General features: G+C 38.9%; 1 protein-coding gene across 3 annotated transcripts in view; it reads left to right on the top strand.

Moving 5' to 3' along the window:
* The first annotated feature begins 1,976 nt into the window (after positions 1–1,976).
* Positions 1,977–16,746, top strand: part of cfap74 (cilia and flagella associated protein 74) — a 50,043-nt gene continuing 35,273 nt past the window's right edge. Inside the window, exons 1-14 of one of the 3 annotated variants that reach the window (XM_044352493.1) lie at positions 1,977–2,086; positions 2,560–2,649; positions 2,847–2,922; positions 3,229–3,387; positions 4,275–4,373; positions 4,485–4,589; positions 5,236–5,409; positions 5,774–5,884; positions 7,173–7,275; positions 8,187–8,344; positions 8,504–8,714; positions 8,817–8,972; positions 11,753–11,911; positions 12,125–12,243. In XM_044352493.1, the coding sequence (XP_044208428.1) occupies positions 2,565–2,649; positions 2,847–2,922; positions 3,229–3,387; positions 4,275–4,373; positions 4,485–4,589; positions 5,236–5,409; positions 5,774–5,884; positions 7,173–7,275; positions 8,187–8,344; positions 8,504–8,714; positions 8,817–8,972; positions 11,753–11,911; positions 12,125–12,243 (1,715 nt within the window). In that variant the 5' untranslated portion in view covers positions 1,977–2,086; positions 2,560–2,564. Of the gene's footprint in view, positions 2,087–2,559; positions 2,650–2,840; positions 2,923–3,228; positions 3,388–4,274; positions 4,374–4,484; positions 4,590–5,235; positions 5,410–5,773; positions 5,885–7,172; positions 7,276–8,186; positions 8,345–8,503; positions 8,715–8,816; positions 8,973–11,752; positions 11,912–12,124; positions 12,244–16,746 lie in introns of all 3 variants that reach the window. The other 2 variants (XM_044352492.1, XM_044352491.1) reach the window with 2 other exon arrangements.

Raw genomic sequence — 16,746 nt, 5'->3', positions numbered from 1 at the left:
CAACAAGAAATGTATTCTTTATACAGCCGAAATGTGTAGGCTTTTATTATTTCCCTCTTTTAGTGTGATGTGCTGTGAGGTGAGGAGAGCAGTTCAGAGCACCTGCCCTGGTTTCTGCTGCCTCACCCTGGGGAGCACAGACAGGCCTGGAGTCAGTGGCTGTGGATCTCTTCCTCCCACCGGACTCTCCACTTGGATTTGTGCTGCAAGTTCTTTCGACATGAAAATACAAGGCTACAGTACACACTGCATGTGATTGTATTCTCTTGTCTGTCTCAAACACAAATTATTTCTTATTCCTTTTATTCCTCTTACCCTCGTGTATTCTCTTTCTTCATCTCTCTTTGCTTTTTTTTCTCTTGATGATCTATACTTTATATCAGCTGGTGTCTTTGTTTCCCTTGCTTCCCTTCCCTTTGCTCTGCCTTTATATCTCCATCATAACTCACACACACACACACACACACACACACACACACACACACACACACACACACACACACACACACGCACGCACAACCACACTATTTATTTATTCATCTCCCATGGAGATACTACAGTAAACATTCCCGTATCACAAGATTTCAATATGTTATAGAACTCAATCACTTCTCTCATCTCTCCTCTCCTAAATGAATCTTCGTCATTACAGTGAATTGACAGAAAGCTTTATTATGCTAAATAAAGGAGAAGCTTTCCAGTAAAAACCCCACTGTGCCTGTGCAATACTGATCAACTAGAAATTAATGTCTTTTTCCAGTGTAAATCAGATAGGGACATACAGTATCGCTCATGCTTGACAAAAGATTTTGCATAACTCACAGATTTATCATTGTTTCTGAACCAATTGAGACATTTTCTGCTGAGTGTGGCTTCACAGATAGCAGACCAAAGAAGTAAACCGGTGTTGGTGGAGGAAATTATAGCATAGTTGAAAGGTAACAACAGCTGGAAAAGTCACAAGATCTGTTTGACTGGATTAGAAAAAGCAAGTAAACCCACATAAAAAAAAACCTGTGAAATGCTTCCTTCAAGATGAGATTTATCAGTGCTGAGATTAGAAATTACAGCTTTGCATGTACTTTATAGGCCCTAAATCAGTGACCTTGCCATGTTGTTAAAATGTGATTTTACCCATATTCACCCTTTTTTTATGGTACCAGGACCTAAAATTTTGCAATTTCAGTAGACATTACAGAAATTATGTTGTTATATCATTGATATTTAAAAACTGTCAGTTCAGGTTTCAGTTGGGTGGTTTGTACTTATCCTGTGAGCCCTGAGACAAAAATGTCAATTTCAAAATTCTTAATAATATTTATCCATCCATTGAATTGCTAAGACTGAGATTTAATATTTACCACCATAACTACAGCTTTTGTGATACTGAAATTGAAACTATAGATCCTCTGTTTTTTCCAATGTATGTACTCTGTGACATTCTGGGAGGATTTGCAGGACTGGCTGTCAACCAAAATCCAACTACTTGCTCCTCTCACAAGAGTAAATATTGTGTTTGGTATTAACATGAAGGACGTTAAGAAGGGCTCGATATTGAACAACCTGACACTCTTGGTGAAATTTTTCATCCACGCATCTAAATGGAGGAAAGTGAAACACCCTTTTTTTCTGTTTTTAAGAGGGACTTTGAAGACAATGATCACTGTGCTTTGAGAATAATGAAAAAAAAACGTGCAAAGTCTCTCCTCGGACCTTATGAAAAACTGAAAATATCTGATGACCTCTTGAGTAACTATGGAAGAGTGAAGGGTTATAATAATAACAATAATAATAATAATAATAATAATAATAATAATAATAATAATAATGATAGTTTTTTAATTTATTTGTTTTATATTATTATTTACGTTATTTATATGTATATAATTTAGGTTATCATTCTTATCTAATGTGCCTTACATGTTACGAGGTGCTTATTTGTGTTCAGTTGACGTCTCAAGGACGTCAAGCCACGCCCCTTGCGTCCCGTCTCCATGGAAACACTAACAAACATGGCAGATTAACTTTGAGAAAAAGTACATTGAGAAGATTTCTTGCCAAAAGAAGAAAAGCTGAGCTGAGTGAGGTAATGGCATAATGTGTTATAAATGAAGTTGTTATTTTAAATGTGACGCAGCCCTAATTCAGCATTCATTGTGCATTAGCTTTCTGTAGCTTCACCAGCTTAGCAACGCTGGGTGCCATCGAGAAAACGAGACGTTAAACTCCGTTGAGAAATCTACCAAATTAATGTTGCCTTGCTCACTGTCACAGTCACACCACTCAGAAATATGACTAAACTTGTTCTCCACTCCACTGATAGTGACTCCTCAAATCGGCGTAATATAATTCACCAAGAAATATTTTTAAATTAAATTTCAACTTTTAAATTAGAAAGGAGGTTAGTTCCTCAATGTGTGACAGACCAAAATTTTAATTATGTTGAGGTTACTGTTAATGAATCATATGTTTGCCGAATTAAAGAAGTGTCTTCCAACCTTTATAAAAGAGGGTTGTCAAGCCTTCTAATACTATTTGCCTGTGTTATTTATAAATAAGGTGAAATGGACGCAGAAGACAGGCGGAGTGTGGCGTCAGACAGCTGTGGACTGATGGATGTTCACCTCAGGACTGATGAGGACATTGAGGGTGAGTGACAGATCCTGATGCTGCCTTTGTTTGCAAAGTGCTACTGACATTTGTAATCACTGAGATACCTTCTTCTCTTTAATTCAATATACACACACATATCCATATCATTTATTATTTATCATTTATCATCTATTTTACCTTAGTTTTAAGAGATTGGGACATCCTCACTTAATGTAGATACTTTATAGCTGTAGGTCCAGGCAAGAAGTCCTTTGAAGATGAAGAGCCAGCCCTTCCTCCTGATTTCGAGTGGTTAGAAGAGTTGTATGAGTGAGTGTTTCTTGCTTTTCTGTGAATTTGCTTTTATGTATTAATCCTTAATCCTGTTATCTCCCTCTCAGCATCTAAAACATCGTCAATGTGATTAAACATGATTCTCAATATGATATTTCAATAGGAAATAATAAAGCTCAGTTTTCTGTATTTTTTCCAAAATGGATTAATAAGGATTTTTACATCATAAACCTCAGTGCAAACACCTCCAGGCATGATGATGTTATAATTTTATGTATGTACATAGATTATAGTGTGTTAAACTATCCTGTCATGTCAATGTCATCTTGCATCTGCCCCAAGAGAGGACGACGGTGATGGTGATGGCGACCTTGCGGTTGCGGCCGACAACGCTAAGAAGAGGAGTTATGCCGAGACAGCACGGATGTTCAAGCTGAGACGAAACCTGGACCAGCTGGACTGTTTTCACCGACAGAAGGAGCATGCCGTGCTGAAAGCCAGGTCTGGACCTGGCATCCAAAAGACCCCAAGACCTATAGTAGCTCCTTAACCTAGATCGAGGTCCCTGTGCCCTTCTAGACTTTACTGAAACTTGGACATGTGACGTAATGGAAAACATTGCTTTTTTTTTAAGTAACAGTTTGTTGCATTGCTAAGAAAAGACATCATTTTTATAATCTTTCAGTTTCTGGAAAGACCTTTTTTTTCCAGTGTTATTCCACTTTCCCAGGTCTTTCCCCTCTTGCTCTCCTCCCACAGGGCCAATCTTTTCTGTACCAATTGATTCAGCAATTTGCAGGAAATCATTTCAGCCGAATAGAGAACATTTCCCATAATGTCCTCCCTCTCCACTTTTCTTCCCTCTTTTTATTTGTCTGCACTGCGAGCCATTAAGCACCCGATGAACTGTGATGCGGTTCCCCAGCAAAGATGTCTGTCATTTTCCTTTAGCACAAGACATCAGAGGTCAGCGTGGAGCTGTACTGCACTCTGATCAAATATGAGTTTAATGGAACCTAAGCACACCTGTCTTTTAACCAATCTGCAGCTTTTGTCACATGCCATGTGTCATCATTTTCTTTTTATGACAGTCTCTTATCCCAGTCCCAGATTGTTGTGTTTCACACCATTAGACTGCAAAAAGAACATTGGGCAATTCAAAGCTGTTGAAGTGTATGTCCACTCTCAGCCTTTCAGTATCTTCATTAGATTGCCTTGTTAGCCGACAGAATTACCTTCCTTGTTGCAATGGCCACAAGGAGATCCATTAGCCTGGTGTTCTGAACACATTGCACTTTAACGGCCTTGAAAATGTTCCTTGTGATTGGTTTTGATCTTGGATGTTTCTCTGTGTATTGTCTCTTTTATCTGGTGTTTCTTATTTCCAGAGAAGAGCTTAAACTCTCTCGTCAGCACATTGAAAGTTTGTTGGAGCAGAGGGATAACTTGGAGAAAGAGATAGAGCGACAGAAAGCAGCGGACAACAGGTGAGTTCAAAATGAACACTGACTGTTCTGTGCATCATAATTATATATTAGATGTTACTGCTGTTTTTCCTAACCCCCATGTTTCCACTCTCTGTGTGTTTTATTTGCCAGTGTGGCAGTGTTTCGTTTGCGAGCCCAGCATAAGAGGCTGTGTGAGGAGCTGCGGAGTGATGAGGAGATGGAGGCCCACATCAACACCGAGCTGAGGCAACAAGAGTGAGTCTCAGAGGAAAATGGGTGTTCTGACAGGGAGTAGCGCTTGGTGAACAAACGCAGCCCCCTCATTTATTTTAATAGGACTGCAGAATTGACACAGCGGAGGTGCAAACGCAGAGGGCTCCGGCAAAATAGTTGAACCTGTTAGTGTTTGCTGCAATGCAATGTGTTTTTTTTTACATGGTGCTGTTTTCAGTCTGAAAGGCTGCTTAAACACCTACAGCTGCATCAAAGTAATAAATGCTGTCTGGAAGGCTTTTACTGCTAAGCAAGCAACTCCAGGAGATGCTGAGTTTGCATTAATGTCATGCTAACATCTCAAAACAACTGTTGTCTGCTACTCTACTTCAGTGATGCGTTGTCCTGTTCCTGTTTCAACTCAGGTTTTAGGTGATTGAAAAAATACTCCGACAGTCATCCCAAGATTTTGATACTGAACTTTTCCTTTGTTATGTTGGACTTTTTTTCTATCAGAAAAAACATTCCAGTATGGTTTGGTGTAAGGAATCCTGCCTCCTTCTACTTTGAGGAACAGCCAGTTTTTCTGAAGGAAAATTATGTCTCCTTATAGTCTGAATGCTGTTTCATAGATACACTATCAGTCTTGTTCATATGTGCATCTCATTCCATCTGTCTCGCTCCTCAGGCTGAAGCTGAGTGAGGTGGAGGTGGAGCTTGGCAGGTTCTCCTCACTCCGACAGGAGGTGCAGGAGGAGGAACGGATCTTCCAGGTCCTTAAGGCTCAGAAGGCAGCGACAAGGCTGCAGCAGGAGAGGAAAGCCAGCCAGAACCTGCAGCTCAAGATGCAGCATCTCAGGAAGTAGGGATCTTTTCCATTTACACTGAATTGTTTTGTCAGGTAATGCTCTTTTAAGCATACAAAATTGGGAATTAATGATCTCAGTATATCAACAAATTAGTAGAAGATGTAACATCTCATTTAAGTGGAATTCTACTTATATACACATGGTAAAAGACTAAATTATTCATTTGTGCACTGAAGTGAGATCAAATGCAACATAATGTCTTAATGTGTAAGTATCACTCCCCTATGAAAGTATTTTTTTCAGATTTTTGTTTTATTTATTCTTCTTATGAGAAGCCTGTAAGTTATATAAACCATGAGTAGCCATGTAAAGGGAGATATGTTGTGTGTATAACTGTATGTGATTGTGTTCAAATAGTAAACAGGCAGCCATGCTGAAGAAAGAAGAGACTAAATGTCAGCCGAAAATTGAAGAGGGCCTGGCGAACCGCAAGATAGCTGCCAAGTACTTGAGAGAGACCATTAGAAGGTAATCAGCTTTTAAGCCAATAAACAGGGCTTAGAGTAGAACAACAATGTGAAGTATCTCACAGGACTCACTTGAGAGTTGACACATCCCATTGATCATTCGCTCATACTGGCAAAATATTTTACAAGCAGGCCAGCTACGATACTTGAAAGAGCTCAAATTCATAAAGCAATGTAGCTGAAAGTGAATTGCTGATCAGATCTGAGCAGTCAAAAAAGTGATTGAAGTTAGTCATGATATTTCCTCAAAATCACTAATTATAACATTTTTTTTTTACTGATACATGAAATTTTGATTTTGCTCTGTGAATTTGACCAGTTCCCCTTAATGGATGTGTCCTTATCTAGCATTGTTCCCAACTGAAGCAAGAGTTTTGGAAATCCAATATGGTCACCCTACGGTCCACTTCAAATCCTTTAGGATAGCTGGCAGTATTCTGTATTTTTTTATTGTCAAAAAATCCCATGAAAAAAACAAAATCACTAATAACTGATCTAACAAGTATCGTCTGTGTATCCAAAGCCTGATGTGGTTCATTCTTCTGTGCCATAAACCTTCAGTGTTGTCCAAAGACAATTGAAAACACATCAGAAAGCAACACTGTTGCACAGGGTGACATGTTCCTTCATTATGACGACTATGGGCACTATAGTTTATTTTTAATCAATCCCACATACAGTACAGACCAAAAGTTTGAACAAGTCTTCCCATTCTCTTGAATGAGAAAACGTGTCCAAACTTTTGACTGGTACTGTACACCATACCTACACATTTGGTGTGCTAGTTATATTTTTAGTATTGTGATGTTGTGTTGATAGACATTATATAAGGGATTCTATATGAGCAATGTCCTCATACATTTTACTGGTAAAACTTTTTAAATGCCTATATGTATCAATATAAGACAGAGATGAGAATGCTATGAGGTTATCTGAAAACAAGCCAGTCAATCATATATGAGTATTATTCGTGATCATCACAATTCAAGGATCTGGGAAAACAATTCCTCACCGATCCCTGCAGCAATTACAGCAATTACAATCTGAACTCTGAGCTGAACAGTATTCTATCTCAGTATTTACCACCTAAAAGCTAAAGTGAATTTTCTTCTAATACTTATCATGGGACAAATCGGAGGGTTAACTTACAATAATTAACCTCAATACTGCTCAGATCCTGGAAATTTCTGTATTATAGCAAAGCAAAAATCCCAGGAATTAACAACAGATCTGTTTTTCTCTCTGTGTTGTATTTCACATACTTTATGATCACCCCCCCTTTCATTCAGGATGCATCAGCAAGAAGCCGAGAAGGAGCAGCAGAGCAGGGAGTTACTGGAAAAGAGGATACAGGCTGTCAAGTCACTGAAATCCAACATTGCAGCCACCCAAGTAAGAAACAGCCTCCTTTTATACTGATGCTGTAGAATAATGGTTGTTGTTTTAGCAACGATGAGATACAGAAGCCTTAGCTCTATGTATAATTAACATTTTCTATAGCTACCACATATATAGTGCATTATATCATCATTCATAATTATGCATTATACACAACATTTTAAGTACAAACCATTTTTATTGATGCATTATATACTCATAAAGATTTAAAGACATAGTGATACAACTTTGCCTAATTTGATTTGTGCAAAGGCATCATAAAAGCAATATAAGCACATAGTGAGTACATAAAGATACACGTGTAACAGTAAAGGCATGTATGAAACTGAACATCTTTGTTATTATTTCTGTTGTTTGTGTGGTGATTATACATGTTTACAGTCTAGTGGTAATGTGTTATAAAGCAATGCAAGCAAAGTATCACCAGTAGAAGTTACTACTACGAGCAGGAGCACGTTGTGAACATTAAGGAGTAGTTATCAATTGAAGGATATAAATAATTAATTATGATTTTATTAACGAATCTTTTAATCTCAGCTAGACATAATCAGTATTGTGTTATTAGTGCTGATATACTGTCATTATAGTACTGTAGTAAGTTATTACTGTATGTGTGCATTCAGATGTTTGTGTGCCTTTAAGCTAACATGTTTATGAAAACCCGACAGTTGCCATTGGAAAAATCTTACTTAATTTGTTTGCACTGATCAATAGAACATAAAGCTATTGTTAGCATATTAACATATACTTAGAAGATGTCAAAGATAACACTGTGTTGTTTAACGGGCAAAATCTGAACATTAGGAGAAAATAACTCTGTAACATCCATTTCCCCAAGTGATCAACTCTTCATAAGGCTGCATGTTGTCAAATATAGCTTCATCATTCTGGTGTTGCTTCTCTAGGAGAACTTACAGGTCCAACAAAGCAGAGCCAAAGCAAACGCCCAGAAGAAAGAGCAGCAACTGAGACAACTAAGAGAATCCCTGCAGGCTCAAGGCATCAACAGTATCAGGCACATGTACCAACAGAAACAACTAGAGGAGATAAAACGAAAACAAGAGTACGTCCTCTCCTCTCCTCTTCTCTACTCTCCTCTCCCACATGCATGTCCTCCACTCCCACTCCATGCAGCAGTGTGTGGGTGTTTTCTCTCGCTGTATGCGAGGAATACATGACCCCATTTCAGTATAATGCAGTGCTGTTGATTTGCCCTTCTCAGGGAATTCGAGGAGAGGCAGAAGTCAAAGAGAGTGGAGATTGTAGACAAAATCCTAAAGGAGGAACAGCTGGTAAAGAGGAGAACCAAGCAGGCAATGCTGCCTAAACCTTCAGCCACTGACAAGATCCCATCTCGGGGGAGGGCAAGAGAGAAGCTCCTGTACTACCTGGATCCCAACACCCCATCAGCCACAGAGGAGAGAGCCACAATTGTGAGTGGATCATAACATCTGAGATGCCATTTGTGGAATGACTATGTGAAGAGATTGAGTGCGTTTGGAGTAATTATGATGTGTGTGTGTGCATTTGTCTAGCAGTTAAAAGAGTTCAGCGACATCAGCAGCTCATCATCAGCTTCCTCTGATCATGAGGACCTGGAGGAAACCATCCAACAGGAAATGGACCACCACAGCCTTGGTGACAGCCTGGCTGAGCCTGAGTTCTCTGGGCTGTGGGACCAGAGCGACAAGGTGCACTAAAACAACAGTCCCTGCCAGCCAAAAGCAAATCCCTTCAAGCTGCTAAATTTAAACCCTCATAAATCATGTCCCATTCACAGCAGGAACATCATTTTCTCTCTGGATGTGCTTAGTGCATATTTTTCAACAGATGAATTCCCCACCTGCAAACTGAAGCGTGTTGTCTGAATAATTCCACTGAAAGTCAATATATCATTTATTCGAAATAGTTGTGTAACATGTATAATGTAAACACAAAATTGGGTTTTTCTTTTGCTGATTTAATCAGGCTGGTTGCAAATTGGGAGTTTGAGGTTGCATGAGTAGAGACAAAACGCAGGTTCAGTTCCCAACAGTAGTACCTCCGGCTTGTTTGTGTATTCCAATAGGGATCAGGGATCATGTTCTTGTTCCTGCACTAGAGACTCCTACTAGTTGGTGGGGACACGTGCATGTAGGGTGGGTGGGATCTGGAGGGGTTGTAGCATGAACCTCCGCATCCTCACAGTGACGCTCAACGCTGGCTGGTGAAAAGAGAGACGATGACACCGTGTGTCAGAGAGGTAGCGTATGTCTATCTACACCCTCCCCAGGTCAACAGTAAGGCCACGGGGTGTAGGGAATTATGGAGAGCTTGAGTAATAGAAGTTTTGGAGGTCGGGACTTGTATTTTTCGGATTGAGATTAAGCAGCATGACATTATTTGTGTTTCCAGCTGTGTACCACAAGCATCTTCAGAACCTGTGATGTAGCATAGCGCGAGTGGTTTTCCACAAAAAAAGCTATGGTGAAAGGTGTTGTTTACCTTGATGACTTGTTGGGGGTTTTGAGTTCACCCAAGCACCCGCAGCCTGCAGCTGTTTAGCTAACCAGCTAACTGTAGCTGCTGCTACTTTCCCCTCTGCTGCAAAATGATCATTTCCTAAACTGAAATATTTATTAAAACTCTTTATTATTGGGACAATGATGATACAACTAATAACTACTGAAATAATAGGTAGGATGAAGGAATCTCCATGTATCAGCCAACTTGAAGGTGAAACTTGTGCTTCAACAATCTGTATCCTTACTAACACATTAGCATACAGAACACAGAGTTCCTGTAGCAGTGACTGTCTGATATCATCTGAGAACACTGCAGAGCTTTTAGCAATCCAGAGGTGGTGTTTTTTCAGTTCTCTCTTCACATATTTAGTTGTCCAAATTTTTAGTGTAGTTAAAGGCCCTAAAAACCAAAATCAAAGTATCTCTCAATTACATCAAATATTTGTGACTAAGTAAGCAACAGTCAAAGTAAAAAACAAAATCTTTAGGTATTATTTATTAAGATTAACATGCTTCATCAGGACTTCATGTGTGAGGTTTGATCAGATCTGACCGACAGTGACCAAAGAATCTACAAACTACCATCAGATTCTAATTCAAATGTTTCTAAACTCTGGTTTACGGACGTAAGTAACATCACCTTTTTTCAGCTGAGCCCGTCCACTTCAAACCAGTGACAAAAGCACAGAGAAAAATAAATAAATAAATCTTTCTTGTGAGATTACTAAAATTGTTCATGTAGGATCCCATCACTTTACGAGTTTCTCACAGCCAGCAAGTGTAGTATTGATCAGTTCTATGATAAATATGTAATCAATCAAACTGCATCATATTGATCACCACCATAAATGATGGATAAGGTGCCTTGCTTAAGGGCTGCTCCATGGTAGTTGTTGGTAGAGGCAGGAGTGTTTCTAGCTCACTGCTGTGGAGGTGAGTTGGCTCTCTGTCTCATCCAGCCCCCCGTACACATGAAATGTGGGGCGACAGGCATCACTTCTCATTGAGCTGGTGCCTTTGAGGCCTCAGAGCGAGCGCAGTGTTACAGTCAGAGCTCCGAGCAAGTGACAAGTCAAGTGGAAGTGATCTCTCCTCCCTAACATGCAGATCAGACTGATGCCCTTATCAAAGGCTACTTCTCAACACAGTAATGGCTGGTACGATAGATGAGCACAGCAATGTAACAAACTTAATAAGATGATTCATGAGGAGGAGAAATGTCAGTGTCACTTCACAAATTGCTTTACAATAAAGAATAAAATACAAAAGAGATAAAAAGATAAAACTATCAAATGTAAACTGATCTCTTAATGACACTTTTTAACCTCTTAACATACAGTTGACTCTTTTGTTTCTTCTTAAGTAGCTTTAAAGTTGGAAAAATAATCTCATCCCACACTGTCTGACAGCAGCACATATATTCTGTAACAGCTTTTTCCAACTAGCAGCACGTATCGAACCTCAATACTATTTTGGTACTGTCTGAAGTAGCACCCTTTATCAAAACTGTCAAGTAGTGAAAGCTGGTATCGAATTATGGTGAGATGTATTATATTTAGAAAGACTTCTTGTTCTGCTGCTTTTGTTTAGACAACATTTATCATTTTAGAACTATGGCTTTTTTTATTAAAAGAAGTTTTGTAGAAATAAATGTTTATACTGAGATAAATCAGGGGAAAAAAAGTCTCCCGTTTCATATTACATCAGACTAAGCCTTTAGGAACTGCGTCATTTTAATCTTCAATTTATTAAATAATCCTACGTTAAATGATGTTTCATCTTTTCACGTTCAGTATCAAAATACTTTCTACTCCTTTCCTCTACCTAGTGCTCTGTTCTATATAAAGACGCATTTTTATGTCAGTGAATTTCTAATTTGTTGTATTACAATGATACAATTCTGCAATTTCATTTAAGTGATTATTTCTAATCATTTTACCAGCTGTTGCTTCCCTGTGTGGTTATAGATGCTCCTGAATGAGAAGACTATGTTAATGCAGGCAGAAGTAAAGCAAGAGGAACCTGCAACGGCCAGCGGAAAGCTCAACGTGCCTACTAAAAAAGTTTGCGGGAAAGAGATGAAAGGTCCTCCATTCATCAGTAAACCTGAGGTCATCGTCTTCAAGGTACCACACTACTGATTCTGTGAAAACATCACTCTTGAACACACTTTGTCATAGCAATTCATGTCTTTTAGCTGGACAAATGCTAATGAACATGAGTGTAATGTGTGTTTGTCTTGTTTAAAGCTATGTAAGTCTAACAGTTGATTTTTAAATAATCAACTTTTGTTTATGGATTTTAATAGCAGCAGACTGACATTAAATGGTCTGTTTTAGGACTTTGAGGTAGAGAAAACATATAAGAAGAAAATCATCCTGACTAACATCAGCTACATCATTAACCACTGCAAGCTCATCGGGGTCTCTGCTCAACTGAAGGATTTTATCTCCATCAAGTAAGATTTTTACTTTGTCAGAAGCTGTCAAAGGTTTGTCAAATAGCAGGTGACGATAGGTCGGCTCTGGTATAATGCATATAGGCCAAAAAGTGGACAGGAAACAAACATATGCATGGCGCTATGCCAAATGTATACAACATGCACTCTATGCAAACACAGTTACAACATACCATAGTGAAGATATGCAACATACACCCACACATCATATCTCAAGTGTTGCATATCAGAAGTTTGACAAAATAAAGTTTTCACAACTCCATCTGTTGAGGAAGACCACAACATGGGATTGAAAAATCAGGAAAAAGCCAAGTACCATATGTTATTAAAACCAAGTATTCCATGTTGTCATGTTTCCCAGCTATAATGCTGATTAGAATATTGAAGCTAAATAGGCTTCCTATCACAATAAAGACTTTATATGTTTAATTCATCAAGACATGATGAAAATCAATGTGTGATATTGAAAAGACAGCTTTGATATGTGCCTTGTGTCTTAAATGTGCTTCTAATGATTTACCATATTATATCAGAACAACAATTCTGTCTCTTTATCAGGGCTTTATTTTGCTACCTGTCACAAACAACTGTAAAACAAGACTGACAGGTCAAATGTCATATTGAGGCTGATTCTACATATCCCATGTACCAGCAACTCCAGTTTCAAAGTGGGACAGATCAATCGTGTCGGAGGAAATACATATTGCATCAAGCAGCTCACCGCAAATTGAATCCAAGCTGAGGAAAAAATATGGAAATATTCATCTAACAGAGATAAAAGAGAACCCAAGTAAAGATAGAAAATTAAGCACAGATGTTCAACAGCATCGCTTCATGGTTTCTCTAATAGGTTGGAGTATTGTAGTTGTTTTGAATATCTAATCTAGGTATTAAAATTTGGGTTCAAAGACAGAACGCTGGTGTTGTGACAACGCTGGAGCTAGAGGTGTTTACAACTGCAAACTGTAAAGCTCTTATAAACTCACTATAGGTTGAAGAGCTTCAATTATCACGTGGAAACATCTGCTCATGTATCACCGCTTAGGAATTCAATACAACCACTTCTTGTCATTTTAAAAGACGATGGAGTGGACGTGAAAGCAAAGCCTGTCCTCCCACATATGAACACCAGCTTGGATCACCACGCTCGCAGCTCCTCTTATGAGACTCAGCTCAGTGAGTCAGTCTACGTCTCTGCTATCTCCTCTCTCTCAGCCTGCCAGCGGCCCACAGGCCGAGCAGAGATGCATTGTTCTCCAGGTCACTCACTGTGTATCACTTTCCCATCAGCTCCCCTGCGACTTGATGTGGTTTCTTCGTTTCTCTTCTTTCTGCCTGACTGAGCGAAGTCTCCCAGGCTACAGCGGGGTCTGCTGGAAACCACTGACGCTGTTCTTCAGCCTTGGTGCTGGACCACTTGTCTGAACATATCACCTTCTAGTGCTCTATTCTTAACTCACATGTAGCAAACACGCACTTTCATACCAAACGGTTGAATGCACACATACTGTACACTGTACATTATACCCTCTCGCTCTCTTGTAGCCCCCTTTAATGTTAGTCACAACAGTACAGCTGATCTCTCTTCAGATTTTTTATGATTATACATATTTTATTTTTATACGGAAACAGAACTCAAACACAAATTGATCAAATTAATGAAGTAGCTAAATCTGCCCTCTGTTAGTTATCTTCCTTAAACTGATTAATACTACATTATGAGTATGTACAGTGGGACCATGTGGCATTTGAAAGAAATTCAATTCACCCAGTGATTTTGCTGTTACAGGCTGAATGGCTGAAACACAAAACTCACCTGGTGGTAGGCAATCTTTTTAGTCACTTATAAAGTGGGAAAAATTATGTGAGGTGCATGAAAAGTAACAAAAACACAAATCACTAATACAAAAGAGTTGTCTTACATTAAAATGAATTCAAAGAAAAAAAAGTGTTGCAAGATTTCTTTCTCATCCATGGCTGGAGTTGATTAAGAGGAATGCTTACCATCCAGTAATCATTAAAAAAAAAAAAAAAAAAATTGAGCCACTCAATGACTCAAACATTTGGATTCAGGGAGATCCAGGACCATGATATGTTGTGTGACAGTTCTGGGTCAATTCTAATGGTGGATAATATTTATGTTAATGTATATAGAATGTAAACTTTAGATATTGCTGTGTAACTGACAATACTGAGTCAATTTGCTAAGTTGATGTCTAAGATACAAATTTTAATGGTTTTATCACAAAAGTAAAACAGGAAGTAAACATATGGCACCTCAGCAGGAGATCCAGCATGTTTATTGTTTCCTGATTATGGTCTCATTCCAATGTAGTTGTCCTCCAGTCATCAAAAAGATGGCAGATGTTGCCAGATTCACCTGATTTCTGCCAATACCTTGAGTCCATCATACAGTCTCAGTCTATTATTCACTTCTGTTATGTATATGTACTACATCCCACTGATTATTCATACGATATTTGAACCAGTTGCGGCCTATTGTGCCTTAAAACAAGGATAAAATAAATTTTATATCATGTTTACACCTAATACTACTACTTACACAAGCTAACAGTCACCTGTTTCTGCGATGTAGGTGTCTAACACCCTCCATCTACTATTTGGTGTCTGTTGTGTGTAAAACATGCTGATTATTCACACATTTAAACCTACAATGTTAAGATCAGTCGTGACAACTGCAAAGCCCTCATGGCTTACCCAGCTAAAAACATTAGCATAGCAGGAGAGAGAGAAACATGAACCAGGAACACGCTGGGCTTTTTCACACCAGCCCATGGTTCCCTGTTCGCCCCCTGAATTTCTAAAAATGGCTTCCCATCCTTCAACACCCCCCCACCCAGCGTAGGTGCATTTGTGCCAGAATGGGCTCTGCTGTATCTTTTCACTACTGGGACAAAAACCACAACAGCCCAGGCTTGCCAGACTTGGTGAAAAGCCATAATTTAGAAACTGTGTTTTTGCAATTAGTGTCACTTCCTAGCATGTATTGCAAATGACTGGCTGAGAGGAAGACACTCCCTGTGATCTGTATGCTCCTTAGATGAGCTGTGAGATAAAGCCTTGGACTGTTGTAAAAATGGTGATACTCGACAAAATCTGAGGGTGTGATCACACCTACAGTTTGTTTAATTGGTCCAAATCATCCTAGAATGAGATACATTGTTTCACTTTACATCTAGTCTTTGGAAGTTATTGCAAATTTATGGCAATTTAAAGAGCATTAAAAAAGTCCAACTGAAATTACACTTGATGTTTTTTTCTGCTACAGCATACAGTTGTTGGAAACCCTACCTGAACCCAACAGGCATAAACTCATTTTCAGTAGGTCAAAAAGAGTAGCAATACATGTACGTGTTCCTGCACTTCACGGTTCACATGTTTAGGAGACATGTTGATGCACAGATCTGAGACCCAATAGAGCAGGTCCCTACCTGGACCCAACCAGACCAGATATAAATTTTAATCTGGCCCGACCTGGGTCCTGTGTCCAAATGATCCAAGAAGATCTCAACAGTAAAGATCTGCTTTGCAAATTACATGCCCTGTGTCCTTTTTTTAAGACAAAAAAGAAAAGTATCCCAAAGAGAGAAATTTTTGCTTTATATTTTTTGTTTTCATATACTTTGTGGTTTCATAAACTGTATTTGCTTAAAGCAATAAGTGCCACCGTACTTCAGTTGGCTGACAGTGACACTGACCAACAGCCAGACAGCAGCCTGAGACACAACACAAGACTACAGCCACACAAGTGCATATGAGCATATTAACTAATGCTAATGTCAGCTTGCTAATATGCATGGTTAACATGCTGATAGTTGGGGACATTCAAATTGTTCGCTGATGATGGGGCTAAATGACAAGTTGGGGAATCTCCAAGGTCATAAAAGTTCATCCTGCAGGGAGCATGAAAGTCTGTAACAAATTTCACGGTAATCCATTCAAAGAGAAGTTTCATCCTGTTAGACCCATCCTCTAAGTGAAGTGGTCTATGAATTTATTGATTTTCTGGAACTGTGACTCTGAAATAGATAGATTCTGGACAGCCATAAGTATATTGTGGTTGTGTCCTGTTGAGACCAGCCAGCTCAAAGTTTGGAAAGGGTCATTTCATATTCTCAAGTGCTTGAAATCTGTCAAAGTAAAGTTAATTCTGTTGACTGACATCAGAAAACCATGCTGCACTTAACTGAGCTTGTTGTTTTATGTTCTCCGGTAGCCTGACAAAGAGATAATTTAACGTGAGCATCAATCAAAACTGCAGCTGGACTTTATATCGTTTGATATGTTCATGTTCCTTTCTAATTTAAAACGATCCACACCTCAGGCCACTTCAACACCTTTTTTAAGCAAATTCATTGTGGTTTTTGGTAGCATAAATACCATCATTCTTACTTACCCAAAGCACCACACAAAAGAAAAACAATCTCTAAGGCTTAGATAAATTGACCTTTGAGACACTCTAGTCATGGCCTTCCTATACTG

This window comes from Thunnus albacares, chromosome 5 (genome assembly GCF_914725855.1).
Source record: "Thunnus albacares chromosome 5, fThuAlb1.1, whole genome shotgun sequence".
Lineage (NCBI taxonomy): Eukaryota > Metazoa > Chordata > Actinopteri > Scombriformes > Scombridae > Thunnus > Thunnus albacares.
This window is presented reverse-complemented; position numbering and strand designations above follow the sequence as displayed.